The sequence below is a fragment of the Salmo trutta genome, chromosome 22 (genome assembly GCF_901001165.1).
Source record: "Salmo trutta chromosome 22, fSalTru1.1, whole genome shotgun sequence".
NCBI lineage: Eukaryota > Metazoa > Chordata > Actinopteri > Salmoniformes > Salmonidae > Salmo > Salmo trutta.
The window spans coordinates 25,098,484-25,126,360 of record NC_042978.1 but is presented as its reverse complement, the minus strand read 5'-3'; the positions used below and the strand labels follow the sequence as shown (position 1 = coordinate 25,126,360).

At 39.3% G+C, this 27,877-nt stretch overlaps 1 protein-coding gene across 3 annotated transcripts; it reads left to right on the top strand.

Annotated features, from left to right (window-relative positions):
* On the top strand, nucleotides 1–24,405 carry LOC115158431 (zinc finger protein 79-like). Of its 3 annotated transcripts, none has more exons than XM_029707372.1 (7): nucleotides 1–97; nucleotides 684–742; nucleotides 10,269–10,357; nucleotides 10,493–10,690; nucleotides 10,775–10,996; nucleotides 11,248–11,362; nucleotides 21,916–24,405. In XM_029707372.1, exons 3-7 carry the CDS (start codon nucleotides 10,298–10,300, stop codon nucleotides 22,632–22,634), a joined length of 1,314 nt encoding a protein of 437 aa, XP_029563232.1. In that variant the 5' UTR covers nucleotides 1–97; nucleotides 684–742; nucleotides 10,269–10,297; the 3' UTR covers nucleotides 22,635–24,405. The 3 variants fall into 3 exon arrangements, with proteins under 3 accessions (XP_029563232.1, XP_029563230.1, XP_029563231.1); XM_029707370.1 differs by having other exon boundaries at nucleotides 10,493–10,696; XM_029707371.1 differs by lacking the exon at nucleotides 684–742 and having other exon boundaries at nucleotides 11–97; nucleotides 10,493–10,696.
* The last annotated feature ends 3,472 nt before the right edge of the window (nucleotides 24,406–27,877 follow it).

Sequence of the window (27,877 nt, the reverse complement as noted above, 5' to 3'; positions counted from 1 at the left end):
AGTTTGGTCTTTTCGAGTTTCCGTATATACAACCACAATAATATTTCACGACTCTCCGATACCCCTGTTAAGCATCTATGTAACTAACTACCGAAAGGTAAATATGTTTTATGTATTTATCTAAACATATGACCTTTATAATATTGCCATTTGATGACAATTTGAGTGTGTAGCTAGCTATACAAGCCATCTGTTTGCTAGCTATAACTAATCTGGTTAGTTAGCTAGTTAGCATAGGGCCACTTACTATTGCTTAACCAAAGATGGTGCTAGTACCGTATAACAAAGAGTGTAGCTATAACGTTACATGTTTGAAAACTGTAGGTATAAAACCCCATAAGGACAGACATGTGACGTTCATAAGAGCATATGGGGTGTCAAATGAAAGCAAACAGTGTCTCTCTGTGTGTGGTCCTTCATAATAAAATGTGGCTGGGATATCTTGGTGGATCTATCCCTCTTAGGACATTTCGAATACAACACATCCACTTGATGGCGTTTGACAATGAAGAGGGTCTCTGATTGGTAGGAGAGGGACATACAGTTGTGTGTCCTTTCTCAAAGCAGTTTTGAATGGGTGAATCAATTGATTGTTATCATCTTGATACTAGTAGTTCTGTAATAAAAATGGATTCCTTTGTATAGTAAGTACATCGTTCATTCCACTCATGTATTATTCACAGATTGTCACCATGCCACTGACAAATTCTGAAAAGCAAAGGAGAAGGAGAATTATGAGGAGGTAAAGTAGAAACATAAAAAGGAATAAATGTTTGAGAAAATCACAGGCTAAAAGCCCAAGAAAATAAATGTATTGTGTTGAGTTTTATTAATTACCCTTTTAGATGTCCATACAAATTGCTAAATTATTACCTTGATGAGAGCATAAATGACCTATTTCTCCCTCTTTGTACTTATTCAGGCTACATCATCATGAATAGAATCACATTAAAATCCATAAGTATCCATTACTGTGTAGTATAAATCAGGGACACAGGATGTCATTCTGTTACCAGTGTTAATCCATTTCACTTAATGTAGTTTGATAATCAGAAGTTTTTTTCAAACTAAAGTTGGCTTTAAAGCAGACTGCCCATTCTTTCTGCAGACATCTTTGAATCTGAGCAGATATTTATTGAAGCCCATTCCCGCCACCGCAAATTAATAAAATGTTCGGTAATGTCTCAAAATGTTGAGATACAATGTCAAACATTTTAAGACATTTTAACTCAAGACTTTGAGATAGTAGACCATACTTATAGGATATGTTTCTTCATTTGTAACATTGTGTGGGAATTTCAGAGGTGGCCCTACAGGTCCCAGAGTGGTGGGTGGGGGGGGGGCTGTTTTCCTGGGTCCCAGAGTTTTTCCTGATCTGGTAGGCTAACCTAACAAGGAAAAACTCAGGACCCTAGTTGTAGGGTATGACATAGTAATAAATCAACTTTAAAACGGTTTTATATGGGCTATGATGGACCAGATAAAAAAAAAAACATAAAAAAATAAAAATAAACAATAACTGCAATTGGGCATTACAACGAACAGGGCTCTGAGCTTGATTTATGCAGGTTTACATTTCACATTGCTTTTGGGTTGTAATCATATTATAATGCTTGCATGAATATCACGCTGAATATATGTGCATGTCATTGTCACCAATCAACTGCATTACACTAAGAAATAATTCAAATTTAGATGCTAACGAATGCTAACCATAACTTAATGTATCTGATGGTTAGCTAGTATGCTAGCAGTGACTGCTACATTATAAATAAGTGTTTGCAACAGTAACAGCTAAATTTGATCTAAGCGACTGTCTTTAACAACAGTCCAAACAACATGTTGGGCTTTTGGAACATAACATTTATTAGAAAATGTACAGGCAAATCACTAGTCTCTCATGATTGAAGCCTGTATCATTGTTGCTAATATTAGCAATGCTAGCTAGCTAAGTAGCTAATCCAGCTGCTGCATCTGAAATAGTATTTTCAACAATAACAGCCAAATACAGCCTAAGCGACTGTCCAAGCAACCATCCAACAACACTGTAGGCCTATTGGAACTACACTGAACAAAAATATAAGCGCAGCATGCAACGATTTCAAAGATTTTACTGAGTTACAGTTCATATAAAGAAATAAAATCAAATGTTATTTGTCACATGCGCCGAATACAACCTTACAGTGAAATGCTTACTTACAAGCCCTTAACCAACAATGCAGTCTTAAGAAAGAGACCTAAAAAATAATTAAAAGTAACAAATAATTAAAGAGCAGCAGTAAAATAACAATAGCGTGGCTATATACAGGGAGTCAATGTGCGGGGGCACAGGTTAGTCGAGGGAATTTAGGTAATATGTACAGTTGAAGTCGGAAGTTTACATACACCTTAGCCAAATACATATAAACTCAGTTTTTCACAATTCCTGACATTTAATCCTAGTAAAAAGTCCCTGTCTTAGGTCAGTTAGGATCACCACTTTATTTTAAGAATGTGAAATGTCAGAATAATAGTAGAGAGAAATATTTATTTCAGCTTTTATTTCTTTCATTCCCAGTGGGTCAGAAGTTTACAAACACTCAATTAGTATTTGGTAGCATTGCCTTTAAATTGTTTAACTTGTGTCAAACATTTCGGGTAGCCATCCACAAGCTTCCCACAATAAGTTTGGTGAATTTTGGCCCATTCCTCCTGACAGCTGGTGTAACCGAGTCAGGTTTGTAGGCCTCCTTGCTCGCACATGCTTTTTTAGTTCTGCCCACACATTTTCTATAGGATTGAGGTCAGGGCTTTGTGTGATGGCCACTCCAATACCTTGACTTTGTTTTCCTTAAGCCATTTTGCCACAACTTTGGAAGTATGCTTGAGGTCATTGTCCATTTAGAAGACCCATTTGCGACCAAGCTTTAACTTCCTGACTGATGTCTTGAGATGTTGCTTCAATATATCCACATATTTTGTGAAGTGCACCAGTCTCTCCTGCAGCAAAGCACCCCCACAACATGATGCTGCCACCCCCGTGCTTCACGGTTGGGATGGTGTTCTTCGGCTTGCAAGCGACCCCCTTTTTCCTCCAAACAACGATGGTCTTTATGGCCAAACAGGTCTATTTTTGTTTCATTAGACCAGAGGACATTTCTCCAAAAAGTACGATCTTTGTGCCCATGTGCAGTTGCAAACCGTAGTCTGACTTTTTTATGGCGGTTTTGGAGCAGTGGCTTCTTCCTTGCTGAGCAGCCTTTCAGGTTATGTTGATATAGGACTTGTTTTACTTTGGATATAGATACTTTTGTACCTGTTTCCTCCAGCATCTTCACAAGGTCCTTTGCTGTTCTGGGATTGATTTGCACTTTTCGCACCAAAGTACGTTCAACTCTAGGAGATAGAACGCGTCTCCTTCCTGAGCAGTATGATGGTTGCGTGGTCCCATGGTGTTTTGTACTTGCGTACTATTGTTTGTACAGATGAATGTGGTACCTTCAGTCATTTGGAAATTGCTCCCAAGGATGACACCAGACTTGTGGAGGTCTTCAAATTCTTTGTCTGAGGTCTTGGCTGATTTCTTTTGATTTTACCATTATGTCAAGCAAAGAGGCACTGAGTTTGAAGGTAGGTCTTGAAATACATCCACCTCCAATTGACTCAAATGATGTACATTTGCCTATTAGAAGCTTCTAAAGCCAAAACATAATTTTCCGGAATTTTCCAAGCTGTTTAAAGGCACAGTCAACTTAGTGTATGTAAACTTCTGACCCACTGGAATTGTGATACAGTGAATTATAAGTGAAATAATATGTCTGTAAACAATTGTTGGAAAAATGACTTGTGTCATGCACACAGTAGATGTCCTAACCAACTTGCCAAAACTATAGTTTGTTAAGATCAAATGTGTGGAGTGGTTGAAAAACGAGTTTCAACTTTGCTAAGTGTATGTAAACTTCTGACCCACTGAGAATGTGATGAAAAAAATAAAAGCTGAAATATATACTTCTCTCTACTATTATTCTGACATTTCACATTCTTAAAATAAAGTGGTGATCCTAACTGACCTAAGACGGAATGTTTACTAGGAATAAATGTCAGGAATTGTGAAAACTGAGTTTAAATGTATTTGGCTAAGGTGTATGTAAACTTCCGACTTCAACTGTACATGTACACTACACCTAATCATTGAAGGGTTTTTCTTTATTTTTATTATATTCTACATTGTAAAATAATTGTGAAGACATCAAAACTATGAAATAACAGATATGGAATCATTAAGTAACCAAAAAAGGTTTTAACAAATCAAAATATATTTTATATTTGAGATTCTTCAAATAGCCACCCTTTGCCTTGATGACAGCTTTGCACAGTCTTGGCATGCTCTCAACCAGCTTCATAGGGTAGTCACCTGGAATGTATTTCAATTAACAGGTTTGCCTTCTTAAAAGTACATTTGTAGAATTTTCTTCCTTCTTAATGTGTTTGAGCCAATCAGTTGTGTTGTGACAAGTTTGGGGACGGTATACAGAAGATAGCCCTATTTGGTAAAAGACCAAGTCCTTTTTATGGCAAGAACAGATCAAATAAGCAAAGAGAAACGACAGTCCATCATTACTTTAAGACATGAAGGTCAGGAGGGGACTGAGCAGGAGGGGACTGAGCACGCACCCCTGAGGGGCCCCCGTGTTGAGGATCAGCGTAGCGTGTTGTTACCTACCCTTACCACCTGGGGGCGCCCCGTCAGGATGTCCAGGATCCAGTTGCAGAGGGAGGTGTTTAGTCCCAGAGTCCTTAGCTTATTGATGAGCTTTGAGAGCACTATGGTGTTGAACGCTGAGCTGTAGTCAATGAATAGCATTCTCACATAGGTGTTCATTTTGTCCAGGTGGGAAAGGGCAGTGGTGGAGTGCAATAGAGATGACATCTTCGGTGGTATGCGTATTGGAGTGGGTCTAGGTTTTCTGGGATAATGGTGTTGATGTGATCTATGACCAGCCTTTAAAGCACTTCATGGCTACAGATGTGAGTGCTACGGGTCGGTAGTCATTTAGGCAGGTTACCTTAGTGTTCTCGGGTACAGAGACTATGGTGGTCTGCTTAACTTGTTAGGGCTAGGGGGCAGTATTGACACGGCCGGATAAAAAACGTACCCGATTTAATCTGGTTACTACTCCTGCCCAGTAACTAGAATATGCATATAATTATTGGCTTTGGATAGAAAACACCCTAAAGTTTCTAAAACTGTTTGAATGGTGTCTGTGAGTATAACAGAACTCATTTGGCAGGCAAAAACCTGAGAAGGTTTCATGCAGGAAGTGGCCTGTCTGACAAGGTGTTGTTCTTGCTTCTGTTTATTGAAGAGTCAGGATCTTAGCTGTAACGTGACACGCGCCTAATTCTATTGTCCTCTGATGGGACACTTGGCAAAGGCGATAATGTGTTTCAGCCAGAGGCTGCCTCGTCATCGTTCAGGTTTTTCCCGGGTTCTGAGAGCCTATTGGAGCCCTAGGAATTGTCACGTTACAGCTAAGATCCTGACTCTTCAATAAACAGAAGCAAGAACAACAACACCTTGTCAGACAGGGTACTTCCTGCATGAAACCTTCTCAGGTTTTTGCCTGCCATAGGAGTTCTGTTATACTCACAGACACCATTCAAACAGTTTTAGAAACTTTAGGGTGTTTTCTATCCAAACCTGAACAATAATATGCATATTCTAGCTTCTGAGTTGGTGTAGGAGGCAGTTAAAAATGGGCACATATTTTTTCCAAAATTCTCAATGCTGCCCCCTAGCCCGTAGAGGTTAAACAGCGGTTGACATGCTTCGAAGTACGGTAATGAAATATTTAGAAATCTTTTGTCACGAAATGCGCCGTGCGCACGACCGTTATTTACCATTGGGATAGTGTCTAGAACGCACGAACAAAACGTCGCTGTTGGAACATAACTATGGATTATTTTGGACCAAACCTACATTTGTTATTGAAGTAGAAGTCCTGGGAGTGCGTTCTGACGAAGAACAGGAAAGGTAATCAAACTTTTCTAATAGAAAATCTGACTTTGGTGAAGGCTAAACTTGGTGGGTGTCTAAATAGCTAGCCCTGTGATGCCGGGCTATCTACTTAGAATATTGCAAAATGTGCTTTCACCGAAAAGCTATTTTAAAATCGGACATATCGAGTGCATAGAGGAGTAATGTATCTATAATTCTTAAAGTAATTGTTATGCTTTTTGTGAACGTTTATCGTGAGTAATTTAGTAAATTGTTAGTAAATTCATCGGAAGTTTGCGGGGGGTATGCTAGTTCTGAACGTCACATGCTAATGTAAAAAGCTGGTTTTTGATATAAATATGAACTTGATTGAACAAAACATGCATGTATTGTATAACATAATGTCCTAGGTGTGTCATCTGATGAAGATCATCAAAGGTTAGTGCTGCATTTAGCTGTCTTCTGGGTTTTTGTGACATTATATGCTAGCTTGAAAAATGGGTGTCTGATTATTTCTGGCTGGGTACTCTGCTGACATAATCTAATGTTTTGCTTTCGTTGTAATGCCTTTTTGAAATCGGACAGTGTGGTTAGATTAACGAGAGTCTTGTCTTTAAATAGCTGTAAAATAGTCAAATGTTTGAGAAATTGAAGTAATAGCATTTCAAAGGTATTTGAAAATCGCGCCACAGGATTCAACTGGCTGTTACGTATGCGGGACGAATTCGTCCCGCCGGTCCTAGAGAGGTTAAAACATGTTGGTATTACAGACTCGGACAGGGAGAGGTTGAAAATGTCAGTTGGTCAGCGCATGCTCGCAGTACACATCCTGGTAATCCGTCTGGCCCTGTGGCCTTGTGAATGTTGACCTTTCTAAAGGTCTTATCCACATCGGCTGCGGAGAGCGCGATCACACAGTCTTCCGGAACAGCTGGTGCTCTCATGCATGTTTCAGTGTTATTTGCCTCGAAGTGAGCATAGAAGTAGTTTAGCTCGTCTGGAAGGCTTGTGTCACTCGGCAGCTGTCGGCTGTGCTTCCCTTTGTAGTCCGTAATGGTTTGCAAGCCCTGCCACATCCGTCGAGCGTCAGAGCCGGTGTAGTACGATTCGATCTTAGTCCTGTATTGATGCTTTGCCTGTTTGATGATTCGTCGGAGGGCATAGCGGGATTTTTTATAAGCATCCGGGTTAGAGTCCCACTCCTTGAAAGCGGCAGCTCTACCCTTTAGCTCAGTGCCGATGTTGCCTGTAATCCATGGCTTCTGGTTGGGGTATATACATACAGTCACTGTGGGGATGACGTCAGCGATGCACTTATTGATGAAGCCAGTGATTGATGTGGTGTACTCCTCAATGCCATCGGAAGAATCCCGGGAACATATTCCAGTCTGTGCCAGCAAAACAGTCCTGTAGTTTAGCATCTGCTTCATCTGACCACTTTTTATTTATATAGTCACTGGTGCTTCCTGCTTAAATTTTTGCTTGTAAGCAGGAATCAGGAGGATTGAATTATGGTCAGATTTGCCAAATGAAGAGCGAACTTTGTATGCGTCTCTGTGTGTGGAGTATAGGTGGTCCAGAGTTTTTTCCCTCTGGTTGCACATTTAACATGCTGGTAGAAATGAGGTAAAACTGATTTAAGTTTCCCTGCATTAAAGTCCCCGGCCACTAGGAGCGCCACATCTGGATGAGCGTTCTCTTGTTTGCTTATGGCCGTATACAGCTCATTGAGTAAAGTCTTAGTGCCAGCATCGGTTTGTGGTGGTAAATAGACAGCTACAAATAATATAGATGAAAACTCTCTTGGTAGATAGTTGGGTCTACAGCTTATCATGAGATACTCTACCACAGGTGAGCAAAACCTAGAGACTTCCTTAGATATCGTGCACCAGCTGTTGTTTACAAATATACATAGAACGCCACCCCTTGTCTTACCAGAGGCTGCTGATCTATCCTGCCAGTACAGTGTAAAACCCGCCAGCTGTATGTTATTCATGTCGTCGTTCAGCCACGACTCAGTGAAACATAAGATATTACGGTTTTTAATATTGCGTTTGTAGGATATACGTGCTTTTAGTTTGTCCATTTTATTATCCAGCGATTGTACGTTGGCCAATAGTACCGATGGCAAGGACAGATTAGCCACTCGTCGCCGGATCCTCACAAGGCACCCTGTTCTCCTTCCGCGAAACCTTGGTCTCTTTCTCCTGCGAATGACAGGGATGAGGGCTTGTTCGGGTGACTGGAGAGAATCCCTCTCGTTCGACTCATTAAAGAAAAATTCTTAGTACAATTCAAGGTGAGTAATCGCTGTTCTGATATCCGGAAGCTATTTTCGGTCATAAGAGACGGTAGCAGCAACATTATGTGCAAAATAAGTTACAACATATAGCAAGATATGGCAAGGAGTTCCAATATGATCAGAAAACTACAAATAGGTTATATAGATAGCTGAAAATGACAGAGAAGCAATTTCACTAAACAGTCAATAGACATGAAATCATGTCTATGTATTTTTGACTTATGTATTTTGAAATTTCGACTTGCGTATCTCATTATGTTTAGATAATATAGACATAAAATTAAAAATTGGTGGCGGAAATGGGCTTAAATAGATATTTAACCGTTTTTGGAAAACTTGGTCACATAAAAACGGATATTCATAACGTCATTCTGTTAACAAATTGTGCATCTGCACAGTTATTTAACAAACCGTACAACTCTATGAACAAGGCTTACTTTTAACTATGTCCACAGAACATTTTACAAAATACATCTACTTAAATTGGCACTCCAAACTTCTTTTCACCTCATTTAACACCTGATTTACTTGACTAAAGGCACATCTCAATAGGGAGTCCGGATATGTCATTACATAGGGGGCCTTTGCTTTTTTGTTCTCTTTATTGTTCCTCCAGCATGGGGGGAGGCCAATGACATCACTGAATCCCATTAGACCAACTCCTTAAATGCCCTACTCCTTAAAGTTTGCGGTTGTGTTTAAAAACACTATTTTGCTTAACTTTTTACCCTTTAGTGCGTGTACTTTACTGTATTTACAGTACCTTGGGAAAGTATTCAGACCCCTTGACTTTTTCCACGTTTTGTTATTTTACAGCCTTATTCTAAAATGGATACATAAAACAATTTACTCATCAATCTACACACAATACCCCATAATGACAAAGCAAAAACTGTATTTTATTTAATTTATTAAAAATAAAAAACAGAAATACCTTATTTACATAAGTATTCAGACCCTTCGCAATGTGACTCAAAATTGGGCTCAGGTGCATCCTGTTTCCATTGATCATCCTTGAGATGTTTCTACAACTTGATTGGAGTCCACCTGTGGTAAATTCAATTGATTGGACATGATTTGGAAAGGCACACACCTGTCAATATAAGGTCCCACAGTTGACAGTGCATGTCAGAGCAAAAACCAAGCCATGAAGTCAAAGGAATTGTCCGTATAGCTCAGAGAAAGGATTGTGTCGAGTTACAGATCTAGGGAAAGGTACCAAAACATTTCTGCAGCATTGAAGGTCCCCAAGAACACATCTTAAATAGAAAAGGTTTGGAACCACCAAGTCTCTTCTTATAGCTGTCCGTCCGGCCAAACTGAGCAATTGGGGGAGAAGGGCCTTGATCAAGGAGGTGGCCAAGAACCCGATGGTCAACAGTCCCTCTGTTGAGATGGGAGAACCTTCCAGAAGGACAACCATCTCTGTAGCACTCCAGCATTTAGGCCTTTATGGTAGAGTGGCCAGATGGAAGCCATTCCCCAGTAAAAGGCACATGACAGCCCGCTTGGAGTTTGCCAAAACGCACTAAAGGACTCTCAGACCATGAGAAGCAATATTCTCTGGTCTGATGAAACCAAGATTGAACTCTTTGCCCTAAATGCCAAGCGTCACATCAAGAGGAAACCTGGTTTTGCTTTGTCATTATGGGGTTTTGTTTGTAGATTGATGAGGGGGGAAAACAATTTAATCCATTTTAGAATAAGGCTGTAATGTAACAAAATGTGGAAAAAGTCAAGGGGTCTGAATACTTTCCGAATGCACTGTATACTTGGGATATCGCTGGAGCACAGCTTTAAACTTTGCAATCAATTGTTTTTGTTTGACATACATTTCAAAGTGAAAAATCTCAATCTCAGCATAATTCCGTTACTATGGAATTTCCCTTTGCTAACGTCAACATTGGTGCCGTTGTTGACTTTCATATGGGCTTTGTTGAGCCTTTTGATCTTATTTAACATTTGGGTGGTTTGTTTTGTTATTGACAGGTCACGAGTCTGTTCATCATCTACTGAAGATGGATCCAATGGATAAATATGGGACATATGAAAGCAGTGGTCAACCAGAAGAGCGTTTTGTATGTTAAACCATATTTTATGCATTCTTCAAAATGAGAAACAATTACATTTTACAATAGTTTAAACAATCGGCTATTCATTAACAAGTTTTATTGGTCAAGTTGAGTTTATTCACCAACCATGGTCTGTTCTAGGATCACTCACTGCATTGGAGTGAGGTTAAAGAGGAGGCTGAAGAATGTCCGATTTCAGCTGTGTCGTTAGGAGTTGAAACATCCCAGGTCTGTCTAAAGGAGGACCCTGATGAACAAGATCCCTCATTTGACACAGTTTCAGACATCTATGGAGTCACAGACCAAGAGCGTGGACATAAAGCCATGACATATCTCAAAGTAAAGGTTTGTAGCTACTCAACATTTTGCAAGCCCACTTACAAGGCCCAGAGTTGTTGTTAGAATTATGTTTTTTTGTGTCAGGTGCCCCCTTCTCCAGTCAAAGATGAGTCTGAAGAATGTTCCCATCTGCCAGTAGATGAAGAGGAAGTTGCTTTAATTACAGTTAAGGAAGAAGAGAATGAAGACTGGTTGAAGTCAGAAGATGAGGATGTTGTGAAAGTGTCAGTGTCTTGGGAACCGTTGGAAACATCATCATCATGCTCGGATACAGAGGACAGTGAGATGGAAAGTGATAATGTGAAAGTGAGTTCAAGCATTTAGTAACGTACTTAGTGAAATACACACTTTGAGTTGTTTTGTAGGGTTAGCTTCTTGTAGGGTCAATTTAAAAGTTTCTTCATTACACAAGTTGTTTTGACCGTTCTGCACCCTACATATTAAAAGCTGTGTACCCCAAACCACAAACCTAGCTTTTGGGCCAAGTTAGTAATTTCCCTAATTCTTGAAGGGAACTGACTTTCTGACTGAACTGAATCCGCTTCTCTGTTTCAAAGGACTGTGAAAACCATGAGAGTGACATTTCAGGAGATTTAAAGATTGAAGATTGTAGCAGGATTGATCCAGGGATGACGCCAGATACAGATGTGAAAGCTAATGCTGTCGATTTCAGTGAGTACCATTGGTGGGGTGGGTTGCAGTTGTGGTGTAGATATAGCTGCGGGAAGTAGTTTGGGGGTGGGGGTGGGGGTGCTGTGATTTTTTTGCAGTGGGGGGGTGCAGAATATTTTTGGGGCCCATGCTGAAGACGTCTATATCAGTCCGCTAATACAGGGGTTCCCAAAAAATTTAAATCAAGGCCCCCCTTCCAGCATTGGGGAACATCCTTTTACATCAGCCTAAAACCCCAAACATCAAGCAATGCAAATGTAGAAGCACTGTGGCTAGGAAAAACTCCCTAGAAAGGCGAGAACCTAGGAAGATTCCTAGAGAGGAACCAGGCTCTGAGGGGTGGTCAGTCTTCTTCTGGCTGTGCCAGGGGGAGATTATAACAGTACATGGTCAAGATGTTCAAATGTTCATAGAGGACCAGCAGGGCCAAAAAAGAATAATCACAGTGGTTGTAGAGGGTGCAACAGGTCAGCACCTCAGGAGTAAATGTCAGTTGGCTTTTCATAGCCGAGCATTCAGGGTTAGAGACAGCAGGTGCAGTTGAGAGAGTCGAAAACAACAGGTCCGGGACAAGGTAGCACGTCCGGTGAACAGGTCAGGGTTCCATAGCCCGCAGGCAGAACAGTTGAAACTGAAGCAGCAGCACGACCAGGTGGACTGGGGACAGCAAGGAGTCATCAGGCCAGGTAGTCCTGAGGCATGGTCCTAGGGCTCAGGTCCACCGGGAGGAGAGGGAGAGAATTAGAGCATACTTAAATTCACACAGGACACAGGATAAGACAGGAAAAATACTCCAGATATAACAGACTGACCCTAGCCCCCCGACACATAAACTATTACGGCCCCGTCCGACGATATCCCCTGACCCGGCCAACCGGGCAGGATATAACCACACCCACATTGCCAAAGCACAGCCCCCACACCACTAGAGTGATATCTTCAAACCACCAACTTACTACCCTGAGACAAGGCTGAGTATAGCCCACGAAGATCTCCCCCATGGTACGAAACCGAGGTGGGCGCCAACCTGGACAGGAAGGTCACGTCAGTGACTCAACCCACTCAAGTGACACACCCCTGTGGTGGCTAATTTCTGCATTACCAAATGAGGAGAGTTACAAACACACCAGTCCGAGTTAACTACATCTTTAATAATCAAAATACATCATAACTCTCCTCTGTCAGTGCTATCTCAAAGAGGCCCATCCTCAGTAAGACACCTCTTGTTCCCACTCCTGGACAAGCTCACTGAGGGGAGTGACTTGCGCACAGACATTGTGGAGACAAATAATTGGTTCCCCATTAATCACGCCATCCCTTCACATGGTTTAAGAATAGGTAAAGACACATTCACATATGAAGACAGTTTCATTCTGTCCTCCTCTCTTGCTGATATTCTGCATAACAACAGAGACATGTAAAAAAACATGTCTGACCTCTCCCCTCTCTGGGCCCCAAGTGACTGAGCCCCAGCTAAGGGAAACGTGCAACTGAAAGACACCAGAGTCCAAAGGACACTTTCTAATGACAAGTATCTCACATAAGCATATTATACTAATAAAACATCTTAATTATCTATGTTACCCAACTAATTCTGATTCATCCACCACATTCCCCTCTTAAGGGACTCCGTCCCTTCTAGAGAATCAGAACAGTAACGTTACAGCGGAACCAGTGTCTAAACACAGGCTTCATCACAACAGAAAAGACAAGTCATCCCCTCTCAACTTAAAAGAAAATCACAAGATTTAAGAACATTCATTCACATAGAAAATACATATATTCTATATAAACCAAAAATCACAAAACAATAACTCATTGCATGGGGTTCCTGCACATGACATCCCAAGAAACTCAGCACTATCTCATTACCATCCCCCAACATCTACTAAGCACTCTAGCAATTTGTCAGGGAAGGCTATGAATCACAATCACCTGCACAAATCCACGAAGAAAAACAAAAAATGCATACAGTTTATGAGATTCCAAGCTATATTTTTTCCATAGACAGTAAAAAGCACATGTGTAATGCATAATGCAGTGCATGCACCAATGGAGTTTAATAAAATAAGCTTTAGTTATCTATCACACTCCAATGGATCAGCATAGTATGTTGGAAATTACTATTTCTATCCCAGAAACCAAAATTAGCATATCTTCTTGTACAAATCCAGGTAGTGACTCCTAGTTAAAATAAAATGTATCCCCTGGGTGCCTAATGAACATCACCCAAGATAAGCATCATGATTCCACTATTTATAAGGCAATGCCTATAGATCAAAATAGATTAGGATCATTTTCACTCTCCAGAGTTCACCCATGGCATGCTTATAATAGCGTCAACATCCTTAGTTCATAACAACAATCAAAACAATCTATCTCCAATACATTAATTCCTTAACATACTCAACTCAAATCAATCCTTCAGTTTTAAAATTCATTCAATTTCCAAATAAAATCATAATTAGAACTCAGTTAATTATCCAATCAAAATTTCAAAATGACATTGCTCAGTGATTCAAATTTGTCTTATCACTCAAAGTAAAAAAACTAAATTTAACAAACATCAATATTAGCAGAATGTACATTCATTTTAACATCCAGTATAATTCTCCCATAATTTCTACTATTAACTTTTTTATCATGATTATTATACAGATCAGTATCTCAATGCATTCTTAATCTAAATTACTATAATTTGACGTGGTGTAGACCTCCACAATCAACCTGAAACCCCAAAAGTCTAAACAGTTTTGGTTGACCACAGTTGACCAAACCCCTCTCTCCAGGCACTGATTCTTCTGGCGTCCTCTTCGTTCTTCTTCAGATAACTTTAAAGTTCAAACTGTATGGCCCATTATAATGTCCCAATGTCAATGTTTCACCTTAGATTCCCATTATGTCTTGTCCATTCGTCAACCAATATACCAGCAACATAAGAAAAGTTAAGAACAGCACCTTTCCCCATGCTCACTCCACGTGGACTCCTCTCACACTCCTGAGAGAAACATGAGAGAAAAGCAGTTGATAGCTTAGATCGGATACTGTACACCGGTTGCTGGCTCGGCCATTCCTCTCAGTAGAAATGGTTCGGACAGGGCCATATTCAACGCCTTCGTCACTCCTTCTTCAGCCAATTAGAGGGGGTTTGAGGTACACACACCTTTCGGTCCAATTATCTCTTCCATGCATTAAGACACCGTCTGATGTCACTTTTCATGATAACCTCGAAAGAACAGATCAGAACAACAGTTTAGTTCAGTTCACTAACTACATGATAAATTATTACTTTTACCAATTATTCTTAATACAAATGTCTAAACATAATTCAAAGAGAATAACAACACATTCTTTTGAAACTATTCTTTCAAATTGGCTAATACTTCCCATCACAATTTCAACTCCATCGCAGAGCCACAGAATCAGGAAGTTAGACCTATAGCATATCGGGAATAGAACAGAACAAACAACACAACAATACACTCCTTTACATATCACTCAAGGTGTGTAAACTTCAATCCAAATTTCAAAGAACTGAATCCAAAACCTCAAAGACTGTATCCTCCCCCATTTTTAACACTCCATGAGAGTAATGTATAAAAAACACTACTACTGGTCAAAAGATAAAACAACATTTCAAATAACATAATCAAATGAAAATCACAACTCTGAAAACCTCCACAAAGAAAAATTATTTTACCCATATGGTCATAGGAAAGTAGACTTCAAGCAGCCTACCCTCAGTGAAAGGCAATGCCCTATATCCCATAGGTCCAAATTACAAATATATCTAAGAACTTTAAATTCCATCATAATTATAAATTCCACGAATTACCTTGAAATCAGTATAACAAATGACCTAAAATGTATTATCCAAATGGCTTTCCCATGAGGCTGATCAGACCACACAGACGCTGACAAAGGTCATAAGTCATACCACCCCTTCACAGCATACCACCCCTTCACAGCAATGTTTCTTACTATTTTAGACAAAATTAAAAACAAAAACAAAAAAATTAAAAACTCAAACATTTTCTGCATGTTGTATCACAGGTCCCCAGAACATTTCTTTAATTAAAAGAATCCACATCTTTAATTAAAACTCAGGGGGGAAAAAACGTGTAAAAATTACATGTGTATACCCCTTTAAGATATTTTAGCACTAAGTCAAATGGAAAACTCACCAATCCCACAGAAAATAGAAAAACAAATCAAACATACTATTTTAAAAACACCAACAAATAGTAATAACAAATGTGTTGTGTGTGGGTATTTGCAAACCCTAAAGTAAAAACAAACAAAAAATTGCCAGGCCTTTTCCATTTTGGTAGTTTACGGCCTCAATCTCACTCACCCAAGATTATAGCCCCAGGAAACATTCCAAAGAGAGACAATGAAATCCCAATTTCCCAAAGAAAAAAACACAAAACACTTCGTTAGCATTCAGTATACTACACTGATTCAGAAACCCAAAAGTTAACTACAAACAAAACCTAATAATAATGATAATTCCACTGTACTCCCTCAAATCATGAATCATTTGTTTTAATCTACATCAATGTATATGCATGCTTAATTGACCATGCGTTACTCTTAGATACAATTATCCTGGTATCATTACTAGACCAATATCCAACAAATATGTGATAGCTTTTTCACCTTTGGATTGTTCCTGTTACCCCACTAAATGAAAAAAAGAATTATGTCGCAAATGTAGTACATTTCTCAGCGTAAGGAATCAGCAATATTTAATCCCAGGCATTTAATAAAATGTAGTTTGAGATGTGTTCTCCCATGTCGCCTTTAACATACATACTTTAGTTGACTTCCATCTGTCCTGGAGGAAAGAATCCTACTCAAACACATCAGACAATACAATGTTTAATTAAGTGAAATCAACATCAAAAATAAACAACAACCAATAAACAAACCCATAACCTCTTTCCAGCAATCAAATCACTTCAACCTGTTGCATAAATTTAGTAAAACACACATTTTGTTTAACAAATCTAAAACCTTTCAAAAAATGTGTGCTGTCTCATCAGCGTAAGAATCAAAACTAACTTTTTTCCACTCATAATATACAATGTTTTCATTCCCCAAAGGTCAATACTGTTCAGCTCGTACAGGAATGATCTTCCTTCTGTCTGTACAGGGTCTGAAGTTCCAATGTATGCAGATGATGCATTGATCAATGCTTGCAAATAACAAACAACAAGCTACACAAGAACTCACTACTGTAATGGTTCAGATGACAAAGTTGCTCAGAGACTCATGTTTGCATCTCAGTAAAATAAAATAAAAAACACAGTCTGCATGTTCCTCACAAAGAAAACAACTGATGCCCCTGAGACAGATGTCTATGTATCAGGGAAAAAGTTCCACGTCATATCTGATTTTAAATTCCACTGCATCATACTTGATTCCAACCTCTCTTTTAAAAGCAAATGAAAAAGGTCATTCAAATAACCAAATGCAACCTAGCTAATTTCCAAAACATATGAAATTGTTTTACTACAGAGTAACAAAACTATGCTTCAAGGTCTCAGAGCGAGTGACGTCACCGATTGAAACGCTATTAGCGCGCACCACCGCTAACTAGCCAGCCATCCCACATCGGTTACACTCACCTCCCTTACAAAGAGCATGTCCTCGCGCTAGCTTGAGACTCTACGTCTTACAGGAACGCGCTCACCGGCCAAGCACACGCACAACTGTGATTAATTTGCACTGTCCCTGTAAAATAAAAGTAACTCAACCTGCAATTCACTGTACTGACTTGACATTGTTCCACGTAATGGAAACAGAGTATAATGTTTGAATACATAAACTTCCTTTTCAAATTCACTGGTGTTACCTAAACATTCAAACCAAGAATCAATAACCAGCATTCTATCACAAAATGTTTCCTTCTAGCCAAACATAGCCCAGCGCACATAACCAATTCTCTTCTAATCCTTATTTTTTTTTACCCGTAAGCAAAAATATAACCCACTACTCAAACAACCTTCTGCCTTACCTCTATCGTAAGATTAAAACCAAACTTTACAACTTCCTCTTCTCTTTCGGCTTCACACTTATGAAATGTCCAAGACTTTAAAAATAACACGTAAATCGCCATACTTATAACATACTTCATTCAACTCTTTCTCTGTCATTTCCAGCAACAGACAACGTATTATATCAAAATTCGCCTCGCCATTATTTTTGAATGAATTAGTCTTTCAATTTAAACTAATCAAGCTATCAACACTTTCAGTTTATATCTTAAACAAACACTGGCGACCGTATCTTTCCAGGCAAAACATATTAATAGTTGAATTATAATCAAAAACACAGATTTTAGTCCATTAGTGCATAGACTGGGATACGAACCCGGGCCTCGTGCGTGGCAGGCGAGAATTCTACCACTGAACCACCAATGCTATATAGATGAACAAGACTCCCAGCAAATAAACTCATTTACAATTGTCTGTAGTTGTAAATTCAGGCACGTATTACCGAGACAATTCCCAGAAAATAGCCCTCATTTAAAAAGTCCAAGCTTTACTCCAGCGATGATTCTCACATGCCAAATGAATAGATTAGCAGTCAAAGAGTAAAATCAACATTCATAGACTAGAGGAAACAGATCTTGCGCCTTTTAATAAAAGTAGATTGTTTTCTCATCGTATTTCAATTACTTTACTTCATCATATTAAAATCAGGCAATGATAATAAGTTTGTCCGACTTTATAAATTACGTCGAGATTCCATCTTAAATCGCTTTAACTTTATGGAAAACGGTGTATTCAATAAATCCAGCAACTCCTCTCATACTGGGAGGAAAAAATAAAACAGTTTCAGACTTTATGGGCAGTTTTATTTCAACTGTTGTACCCAGACGGAGATTATCCAATACGCATTTATAGTTACAGCGTTAGGGCAAGATCACCAAAAGTGGACACAAATCAGTTTCTAGAGCACAATTTCCCAAACATTGTAGACAGTTTAATAACGCTTAAAACCTCATCTTTATCAAATTATCCATTAAAGATACCAACTCAAAACCTACGTACATCTACGAATGGGTGGTTTAAATTGTATCTAATTATTCTCAGCATTCTTTATCAAATCTCTAGTAATCGATTATACACACACATACAATTTATCATATTTTCATATATTCACAGAATCCATATAAAACGTTAGAAATGTTTAGGTACTCACACAGAACTTTAAGGATCACCCACACAGAATTGGCCAGATACTCACACAGAACTGGTCAGATGTCCACACAGAACATCAGAGCATAATTGAAAGTTTACCCACACAGAGTCAACCTACCCGCTCACACAGAACGCTCCTACAAAGATTGCCTAATGGTCCCAAAACAAAATACTCACACAGAGTAACCCAGGGCATACCTGGCTAGCACATTTAAAATAATTGGAATTCACCACATCTGAGGGTCACTTAGACAGTCACACAGACATTCTCAGAACTAGGTCCTTATTCCAGTAGGGCTTCACCAAGTACCATGTTTCACACAGAATACACAGTCACCCTGGCCTCTCACCCCCACAAACCGCACCAATCCCCACTGTGATCAATTCAGTGTCAGGACGGCTCTAGGTCGCCCGCAACCGACCAGTGGCAGAGTATCATTGAGTCCGCAAACTCTCAGATTTCTCTCCTCTGACTCGGCCCTGTTTACGCCTCCAAGGTGCCCCCCTCACAAAGGAATACACACTCAGAGTTCACGTAACAGAGGCTTTTCTACAAACTCGACTTCAAGTGTGGTTTGCTCACCTCTTTCTTTTAAAAAAACAAAGTTTAAAATATGGTATCCACTCGGCTCGCTGCCTCTCAGATCAAAGGTGGGTCCATCTACTTCGTTCCCGAAGTGTGGTTTCCCTGAGATCCCAAGTTTAAGGGATCCCTCGTGCACGATTTACCTAGGTCGTCAGGAGCGATCACCAAGTGAAGATTCACATCCCACCCCTGTCTCCATATGTGGTGGCTAATTTCTGCATTACCAAATGAGGAGAGTTACAAACACACCAGTCCGAGTTTACTACATCTTTAATAATTAAGATACTTTTGCAAAAGCACTTGACCTTCAATAATGCACTCTCTCGAATGAACCAGGAAGGTCCCAACACAATGGCTACTGAGATATTTTATAACAAATATCCACCCCCCTTTAACATGACAAACCACAGACATTTAGGAACGGTTCACAAAGAAAGACTGTTTACTTTAGAGAGGAGTATCTACAGCCAGATAGCATTCGCTATAAATTATCATTCATTTTATATAGACGAGTGTCTGGTCTTCCTAGAACCGTCCCTCCCTGGTACGGTAAAGTACAAAATCATTAGCTCATGTCGTCTGGAATGCTTTTTAGGCGTTCTTATCAAAATACATCAGAACTCTCCTCTGTCAGTGTTATCTCATGGAGGCCCATCCTCAGTAAGACACCTCTTGTTCCCACTCCTGGACAAGCTCACTGAGGGGAGTGAGTTGCGCACAGACATTGTGGAAACAAATAATTGGTTCCCCATTAATCACGCCATCCCTTCACATGGTTTAAGAATAGGTAAAGACACATTCACATATGAAGACAGTTTCATTCTGTCCTCCTCTCTTGCTGATATTCTGCATAGCAACAGAGACATGTAAAAAAACAAGTCTGACCTCTCCCCTCTCTTGGCCCCAAGTGACTGAGCCCCAGCTAAGGGAAACGTGCAACTGAAAGACACCAGAGTACAAAGGACACTTTCTAATGACAAGTATCTCACATAAGCATATTATACTAATAAAACATCTTATATATCTATGTTTCCCAACTAATTCTGATTCTGATTCATCCACCACACCCCTCTAGGGAAGAGCACCAGTAAGCCAGTGACTCAGCCCCCATAATAGGGTTAGAGGCAGAGAATCCCAGTGGAGAGAGGAGAACCGGCCAGGCATAGACAGCAAGGGCGGTTTGTCACTCCAGTGTCTTTCCGTTCACCTTCACACCCCTGGGCCAGACTACACTCAATCATAAGACCTACTGAAGAGATTAGTCTTCAATAAAGACCTAAAGGTCGAGGCTGAGACTGCTTCTCTCACATGGGTAGGCAGACCATTCCATAAAAATGGAGCTCTATAGGAGAAAGCCCTGCCTCCAGCTGTTTGCTTAGAAATTCTAAGGACAATAAGGAGTCCTGCGTCTTGTGACCGTAGGGTACGTGTCTTTATGTACGGCATGACCAAATCAGAAAGATAGGTGTAAGGTGCAAGCCCATGATAGGTGCAAGCCCATGTAATCCTTTGTAGGTTAGCAGTAAAACCTTGAAATCAGCCCTAGCCTTAACAGGAATCCAGTGTAGAGAGGATAGCACTGGAGTAATATGATACATTTTTGTTGGTTCAAGTCAAGATTCTAGCAGCCGTGTTTAGCACTAACTGAAATGTATTTAATGCTTTATCCGGGTACCCGGAAAGTAGAGCATTGCAGTAGTCTAATCTAGAAGTGACAAAAGCATGGATTAACTTTTCTTGCGTCATTTTTGGACAGAAAGTTTCAGATTTTTGTAATGTTACGTGGATGAAAAAAGCTGTCCTTGAAATAGTGTTGATATGTTTGTCAAAAGAGAGATCGGGGTCCAGAGTAACGCAGAGGTCTTTCACAGTTTTATTTGAGATGACTGTACAACTATCAAGATTAATTGTCAGATCCAACAGAAGATCTCTTTGTTTCTTGGGACCTAGAACTAGCATCTCTATTTTGTCCGAGTTTAAAAGTAAAATATTTGCCGCCATCCACTTCCTTATGTCTGAAACACAAGCTTCCAGTGAGGCCAATTTTGGGACTTCACCATGTTTCATCGAAATGTACAGCTGTTTATCATCCGCATAGCAGTGAAAGTTAACATTATGTTTCCGAATGACCAAGAGGTAAAATATATAGTGAAAACAATAGTGGTCCTAAAACGGAACCTTGAGGAACACCGAAACGTAGAATTGATTTGTCAGAGGAAAAACCATCCACAGAGACAAACTGATATCTTTCCGCAGATAAGATCTAAACCAGGCCAGAACTTGTTCGTGAAAAACAATTTGGGTTATCCAGTCTCTCCAAAATAATGTGGTGATCGATGGTGACAATCATCGATTAGAATGACAATCGCAGTGACCGGGCAACAACTCTTACAATTCCAACTATTGAATCCAGCAAGATGATGTTCTTAATTATTTAAACTACCTTTTTTGCCAAAGCAGAGATGCTGAATAGTTGTTTTGCCTGCACTACAGATGTCTATATTGGTCCGCTAATACTAGTAAAAGGTCCAGTGCACTGCTTTGGTGGGGGGTTTTTTCCTTCTAAAAATATATATTTTTTGTATTAATATTATTTTTTTGACATTTTTCAGGGGGTGCTCCAGCACCTTCAGCATCCCTACTTTCTGCGGCTATGGGTGTAGATATATAATAATGTGGTACATGTACAGAACACATGGCACGTTTCATAGCTCAATAACTATGGTTCTATATTTGATGTTTTTTTCTCTTTCCTTTAGGTGAATCTAAAGGGGGGTCCTCATTCTACCCATGCCCCCATTGTACACTTGGTTTCACCATAGAACGTTTTTTCCATGGGCACCTCAAGAGGGCCCATCCTGAAGAGTACATCGCTCTGCTGAAGTCTGGGGAAATAATAGCAACAAAAAAAAAGTGTTCACAGCTGCCCCCAGCCACATGCCCACAATGTGGCAAGAGCTTCTCCAATAAATATGTTATGGAAAAGCATCAGAGGAGTCACACAGGAGAGAAGCCATATCACTGTGCAGACTGTGGGAAGAGCTACGTCTTTGCTGATTCACTCAAAAAACATAAAAAAAGATGCGGGAAAGGATTCCGAAGACAAACCCAACTGACCAGCCATGAAACGATCCCCACAGGAGAGAGACCATATAAATGCTCTCAGTGTGGAAAAGGATACCAAACACCAGCCAGTCTAAAAGCACACCGGAAAACCCACCCAGGAGAAAAGCCTTATCAGTGCTCTCAGTGTGACAAATGTTTTGGCTTTTCCAGAGACCTTAAGAGACACAGATGGACTCACACTAGTGAGAGACCATATAAATGCTTTGAGTGTGGCAAAGGATTCGTCGAACAAACCCAACTGACTAGCCATGAGCTTATCCACACAGGAGAGAGACCGTATAAATGCTCTCAGTGTGCAAAAGGATACCGAAGACCAGCCCATCTAAAAAGACATAAAATGACTCACACTTAATGATTGCCTCAAGGGTAAGAAGTCATTCTACTGGCAGGAAGATTTGATAACTTGGAACTTTGATATGCCTGTAGAGTATATTAACTCTGGAACTTTGATATTCCTGTAGTATATATGTTATGTAAAGTTCAACAATATATTGAAAAATTTGCTACATCGAAAATTATATATCTTCAATATTTATATTTTAAAATATTTATAAATTAATGTTAGAAATGGTTATTTAAATCAAAATATTACTCATATTACAGAGCAAGCAGTAAAGCTTCATATCACACCAATTTTGGTTTTGTAGCACCTACAGATGAAACATTATGGAGTCTTATAGGAGGCCTACTGTAGGTAAGGCCAAATTGTCACAAATATTCCAACTTCAATTCATGTTTTCTCAATTATGCTTTAAGATGCAAATATCAAATATAGGTCAACAATGCTTCCTCCAAAGGACCCTTCTATGGATTACATTTCATGAAAATCCTCCCTAATTTTTTGTTGTTGTTCTAGTTTATCAGTGCTCTGTGACAAATGTTTAGATTTTTACAGAGATCTTACAAGACATCAGTTGACACATACAGGCGACGGGGCGTGAGCCAGGTGCCCACTCTGTCCAATGGCAAAGTTGGCACAAAACAAAAGTGACGTAATTAAGCATATGTAGTAATGAGTAGGATTCTGTGTTTTCCCATTGCAAATAGTGATTGCTTTTTATAACAATGCGTTATCTGCCATCCTAATGATAACCCATTTATTTTTTGGAAAAGATATGTATGTTTCTGGAAGATGCATCATGCTGCCTTGTTGACAACATGACCGAACAACGCAGATTAGGCTACTTCCCTTCCCTACCCGCTTTCGACCAATGACGTCATGGGCCAGTGTAAAAGAACTCCCTGAATGTGAAAAATGTTGCGGTAGGAAATGGTAATTGACATACCAACAGCGGAAACACAGCATAGAGAGGCCTTACCACTGCTCTGAGTGTGGACAGAGCTTTAGCTTAAGGGGGATCTTTAAATACCACCAGCAGAGCCACACAGGGAAGAAGACGTTTCACTGCACTCAGTGTGACAAGAGTTTCACCTCATTCATAGTGGAACCAAAACACTGGTCTGCTCTCACAGTGGGAAATAGTTCAACCAGGATGGGAACTTAAAAAAACATCACCAACGATTCTGTATAAAGACATTAGAGCACCCCCATCTGTGGAAGTACTGATATGATCTTTAGTGAGTAGGTGTAATAGGAATTATTAAGTCTGTTACTATTGGTACGTTGGTCTCTAGTTCAAAATCATTGAAGATAGGCATGTTCGTTCTCTGACACAACCGGGTCTTTCTAGAAATAATGGGGCCAATGTGTGACATTGGGATCAAAATTTCAAAATTAAAATTAAAATTATTTTCATGCAGTTCCACATGTGTACTTAGAGGAATAAAAGTTAATATGCGCAAATTGACATACATCCTTTAAGCAGGCTTCATACAGACATTGGGAAGTCAAATTCAAGGACTTTCAGGGAATTCTTCAAGCACTTAATTGTATTTTTCAAGAACCTCAATGTTATACAATTGTATAATTTATATAATTGTACACATAGGGCCTAATATAGACCCCCACCAAAAAAAGAATGCAAAAAGTGTAAAAAAAATAAAAAAGGCCATTATGCCTGACTTAATAGATTGGATGCATTCCGAATTTTCTGTAGCCTATGTGGCCGACGACGCAGGCACACATAATAATGCCATGAATAGCGGTAGCATTAATCTCACCATTTGAATCTCGCCATACACTCTTTTTATACTGATCAAAAATACAAACGCGAAAAGTAAAGTGTTGGTCCCATGTTTCATGAGCTGAAATGAAAGATTCCAGAAATCATTCATACGCACGAAAAGCTTATTTCTCTCAATTTTTTTGCACACATTTGTTTACATCCCTGTTTGTAAGCGTTTCTCCTTTGCCAAAAATAATCCATCCACCTGAAAGGTGTGGCATATCAAGAAGCTGATTAAACTGCATTATCATTACACAGGTGCACCTTGTGCTGGGGACAATAAAAGGCCACTCTAAAATATGCAGTTTTGTCACACAACACAATACCATAGAGGTCTGAAGTTTTGAGGAAGCGTGCAATTGGCATGCTACTGCAGGAATGTCCACCAGAGCTATTGCCAGAGAATTTAATGTTTGTTTCTCTACCATAACCGCCTCCAACATCGTTTTAGAGAATTTGGCAGTACATCCAAAAGGCCTCACAACCGCAGACCACTCACAACTCATTCTGATTTGCTGGGCCTGGCTCCCCAGTGGGTGGGCCTGGCTTCCAAGTGGGTGGACCTATGCCCTCCCAGGCCCACCCATGACTGCGCCCTTGCCCAGTCATGTGAAATCCATAGATTAGGGCCGAATGAATTTATTTAAATTGACTGTTTTCCTTCTATGAACTATAACTCAATAAAATCTTTGAAATTGTTGTGTTTATATTTTTGTTCAGTATATAATGAGAAGGTGGCCAAAAACCAGATTCCTTTTTTAAGGGACGGATTTGTATGGAAAGCCAAGTTGAAGGGAACATTAGATGTTGTCGTCCTCATAATAAACATGGTTTACTGCAACAGAATAGTACCCTTCAGTTGAAGCAGCGGGAAACAAACGAGTGTCCACATCTCTTACGATCATGGGTAATTATAAGGAAGCAGGAGAACTTATAAATTGGCTACAATAATTACATGGATTTTGATGTACAACAACAATATACCAATGAAGAGATGTAAAGCATATGGTGCAGGTTAACTGTTCTCTTAGCATTTGTGGAAATGTAAAAAATGTTGTCCATCGGGGAGAATCTGTCTGCTCAGTATTTATTTTTTTAAATATTTTTTGCAGCTTTTTCTTTTGTTGTTACATGTACATTCTGCACACATTTTAATAGTAATTTTTGTCTTCTTCTGTTTTTACATAGCAAGAATAAAGTAGTTAGATATTTTTATATACATCGCATGTAGATAGATAGTACTTATACATCGTGTTTTCAGTCAGAGCTATTATAGAACATGAGCTTTTAAACTCACCCCATCACCTACTCTCAGTCCATCCCACCTATCTCTGTAAACCGCCCTCTTTTGATTTACATGTGCCATATATTTTTCAACTGTGCTGTGATGTTTCACATATTCTGAACCTGTCTAATCGCATAGTATCTACAGATTTTAAGTTAAAGATAACTATTTCTACAAAAAGTATTATATTGTTGATTGACTATGGTTTTCCAAATGTCCCAACAGTGCTATTTGTTGGATTAATTTTAAAACATTTTTGTGATTTTTCATCCATTCCTGAACCTGTGTCCAGAAACAAGCTACATAGGGGCAATAAGAAAATACGTGATCTAATGATTCTATCTCTTCATAGAAAAATTTGCAGAGCTTAGATGGTTGTATGCCCCATATAAGCATGTACATAACATTCTGTTTGTGGCAAGCGTTTTGTATAATAATTTAAATTGAAAAACTCTGTTTTGAATCAAGCCTTGTTTTGCATATCAGTTCATTAACCATGTGCCACGGAATCGTAAATATGTTTGTTTATACAGTATTTAAAATCACAGCCTCTTGGTTCACGGCATTATGATATTTCTGCTACACCACCAAACCTGTATTTCTGTACTTTGGACTTCAAAGTAAATCTCAGCTTTGTTAAATATACACTAAAGAAAAACTATGATATTGTATTGATCAAAGTGATTCAGGAGTAACATTGAAACAGAATAATATGCCCCACCAACATTATACAACTATACAGAAACCTAAGTCAATGAAATCAGGGATGAGAGAATAGTCAGATTAATTTACAACTAAAATAGCAGTGCAGATGGCACTATTTTTCTAAATGCTGGATATACTATAGTCAATGAATGTGTAGGGAAATGCTACAGACATTATTGCTCAACAGAAAGATCAGAACACCTCAAATCCAGAGGCTGTGAGTTCAAATCCCAGGTGGCGTTATATTTTAGATGAACAGTGTACCACTTACTTTAAAATCACCATACCATTACTATACTTATAATGGTTTGCGATGGTTTGGGACCATCATGTGACGTCCTGACGACTGGTAAAACAAAAGTCTTGCATCCACGTGCTAATCTACGTTACTTTTGCACCTAGCTCACGCCCGGGAGGCAGCCCGTTTCCAAAATGAATGCAATCCCTTTTTACCCCTTGGAAAACTCCTCCCGCTTGGGCAACCCGTGTCAGATAATCAAATCCATTCAATATCGCATGTGAAGTCTTCCAAAAACACATTTGCACATGATTTCACATGTGAAATTTCACTTGCACATGACTTCACGTGAAATTGTACAAATGTTAAGTGTTCCAAAAGCACATTTTCACATGTGAAATGTCATGTGTAGTTTCATGGTATCACATGTTGAAATTTTGCATCTCCATGTCACATTTATTTAACATGAGATCATGTTCTCACATATTCTCACATGTTGTCACGTGTAGTTTCATGTTATCACATGTTGCTTCACATGTTGGACATGTTATCACATTAACTTCACATGTGATCACACAAGATCTCACTTGTTCACATGTGGAATGCATTAGTTTTTTCCATAATGGACACCACAAACATTCAATGGTTTAGTCCAGATGTTGTTTAGTTGTCTGATATTGTTTAGTTGAGAAGTGCCAATTAATGGAATGTTAAAATAATAAAATAAAAAATTATTTGTATTATTATTGTATTATTTCTGCTGCACAACATGTAAAACATGGCAATGTTGTTTCCATGTTCTCAATAAAGGCTTTCAATATTTCATTGCATGTCATGATTGATGACATTTCACCCCAAGCCCTATTACAACTGACCCCTTAGGTGGGGTAAATTGTAACATTTCACTCCTTGTATCTGAGACTTGTCTGTTTGATTCAGAGACACAATACCTATACCAATTTGTAGCAGACGGATGGAAGCTATTCCTATGACATTTTGAACGTAGTAGCTCAAACAATCTCTGCGAAATTTACAAAAATGCTAAAAGTGTTCCAACCATCCACAGTCTCGTCTGCCAGACCTGGTTTCCTAAATTTTTCATAGTGAAATGAAATGTATTTATAAAGCCCTTCTTACATCAGCTGTACAGTGCTGTACAGAAACCCAGCCTAAAACCCCAAACAGCAAGCAATGCAGGTGTAGAAGCAAGGTGGCTAGGAAAAACTCCCTAGAAAGGCCGG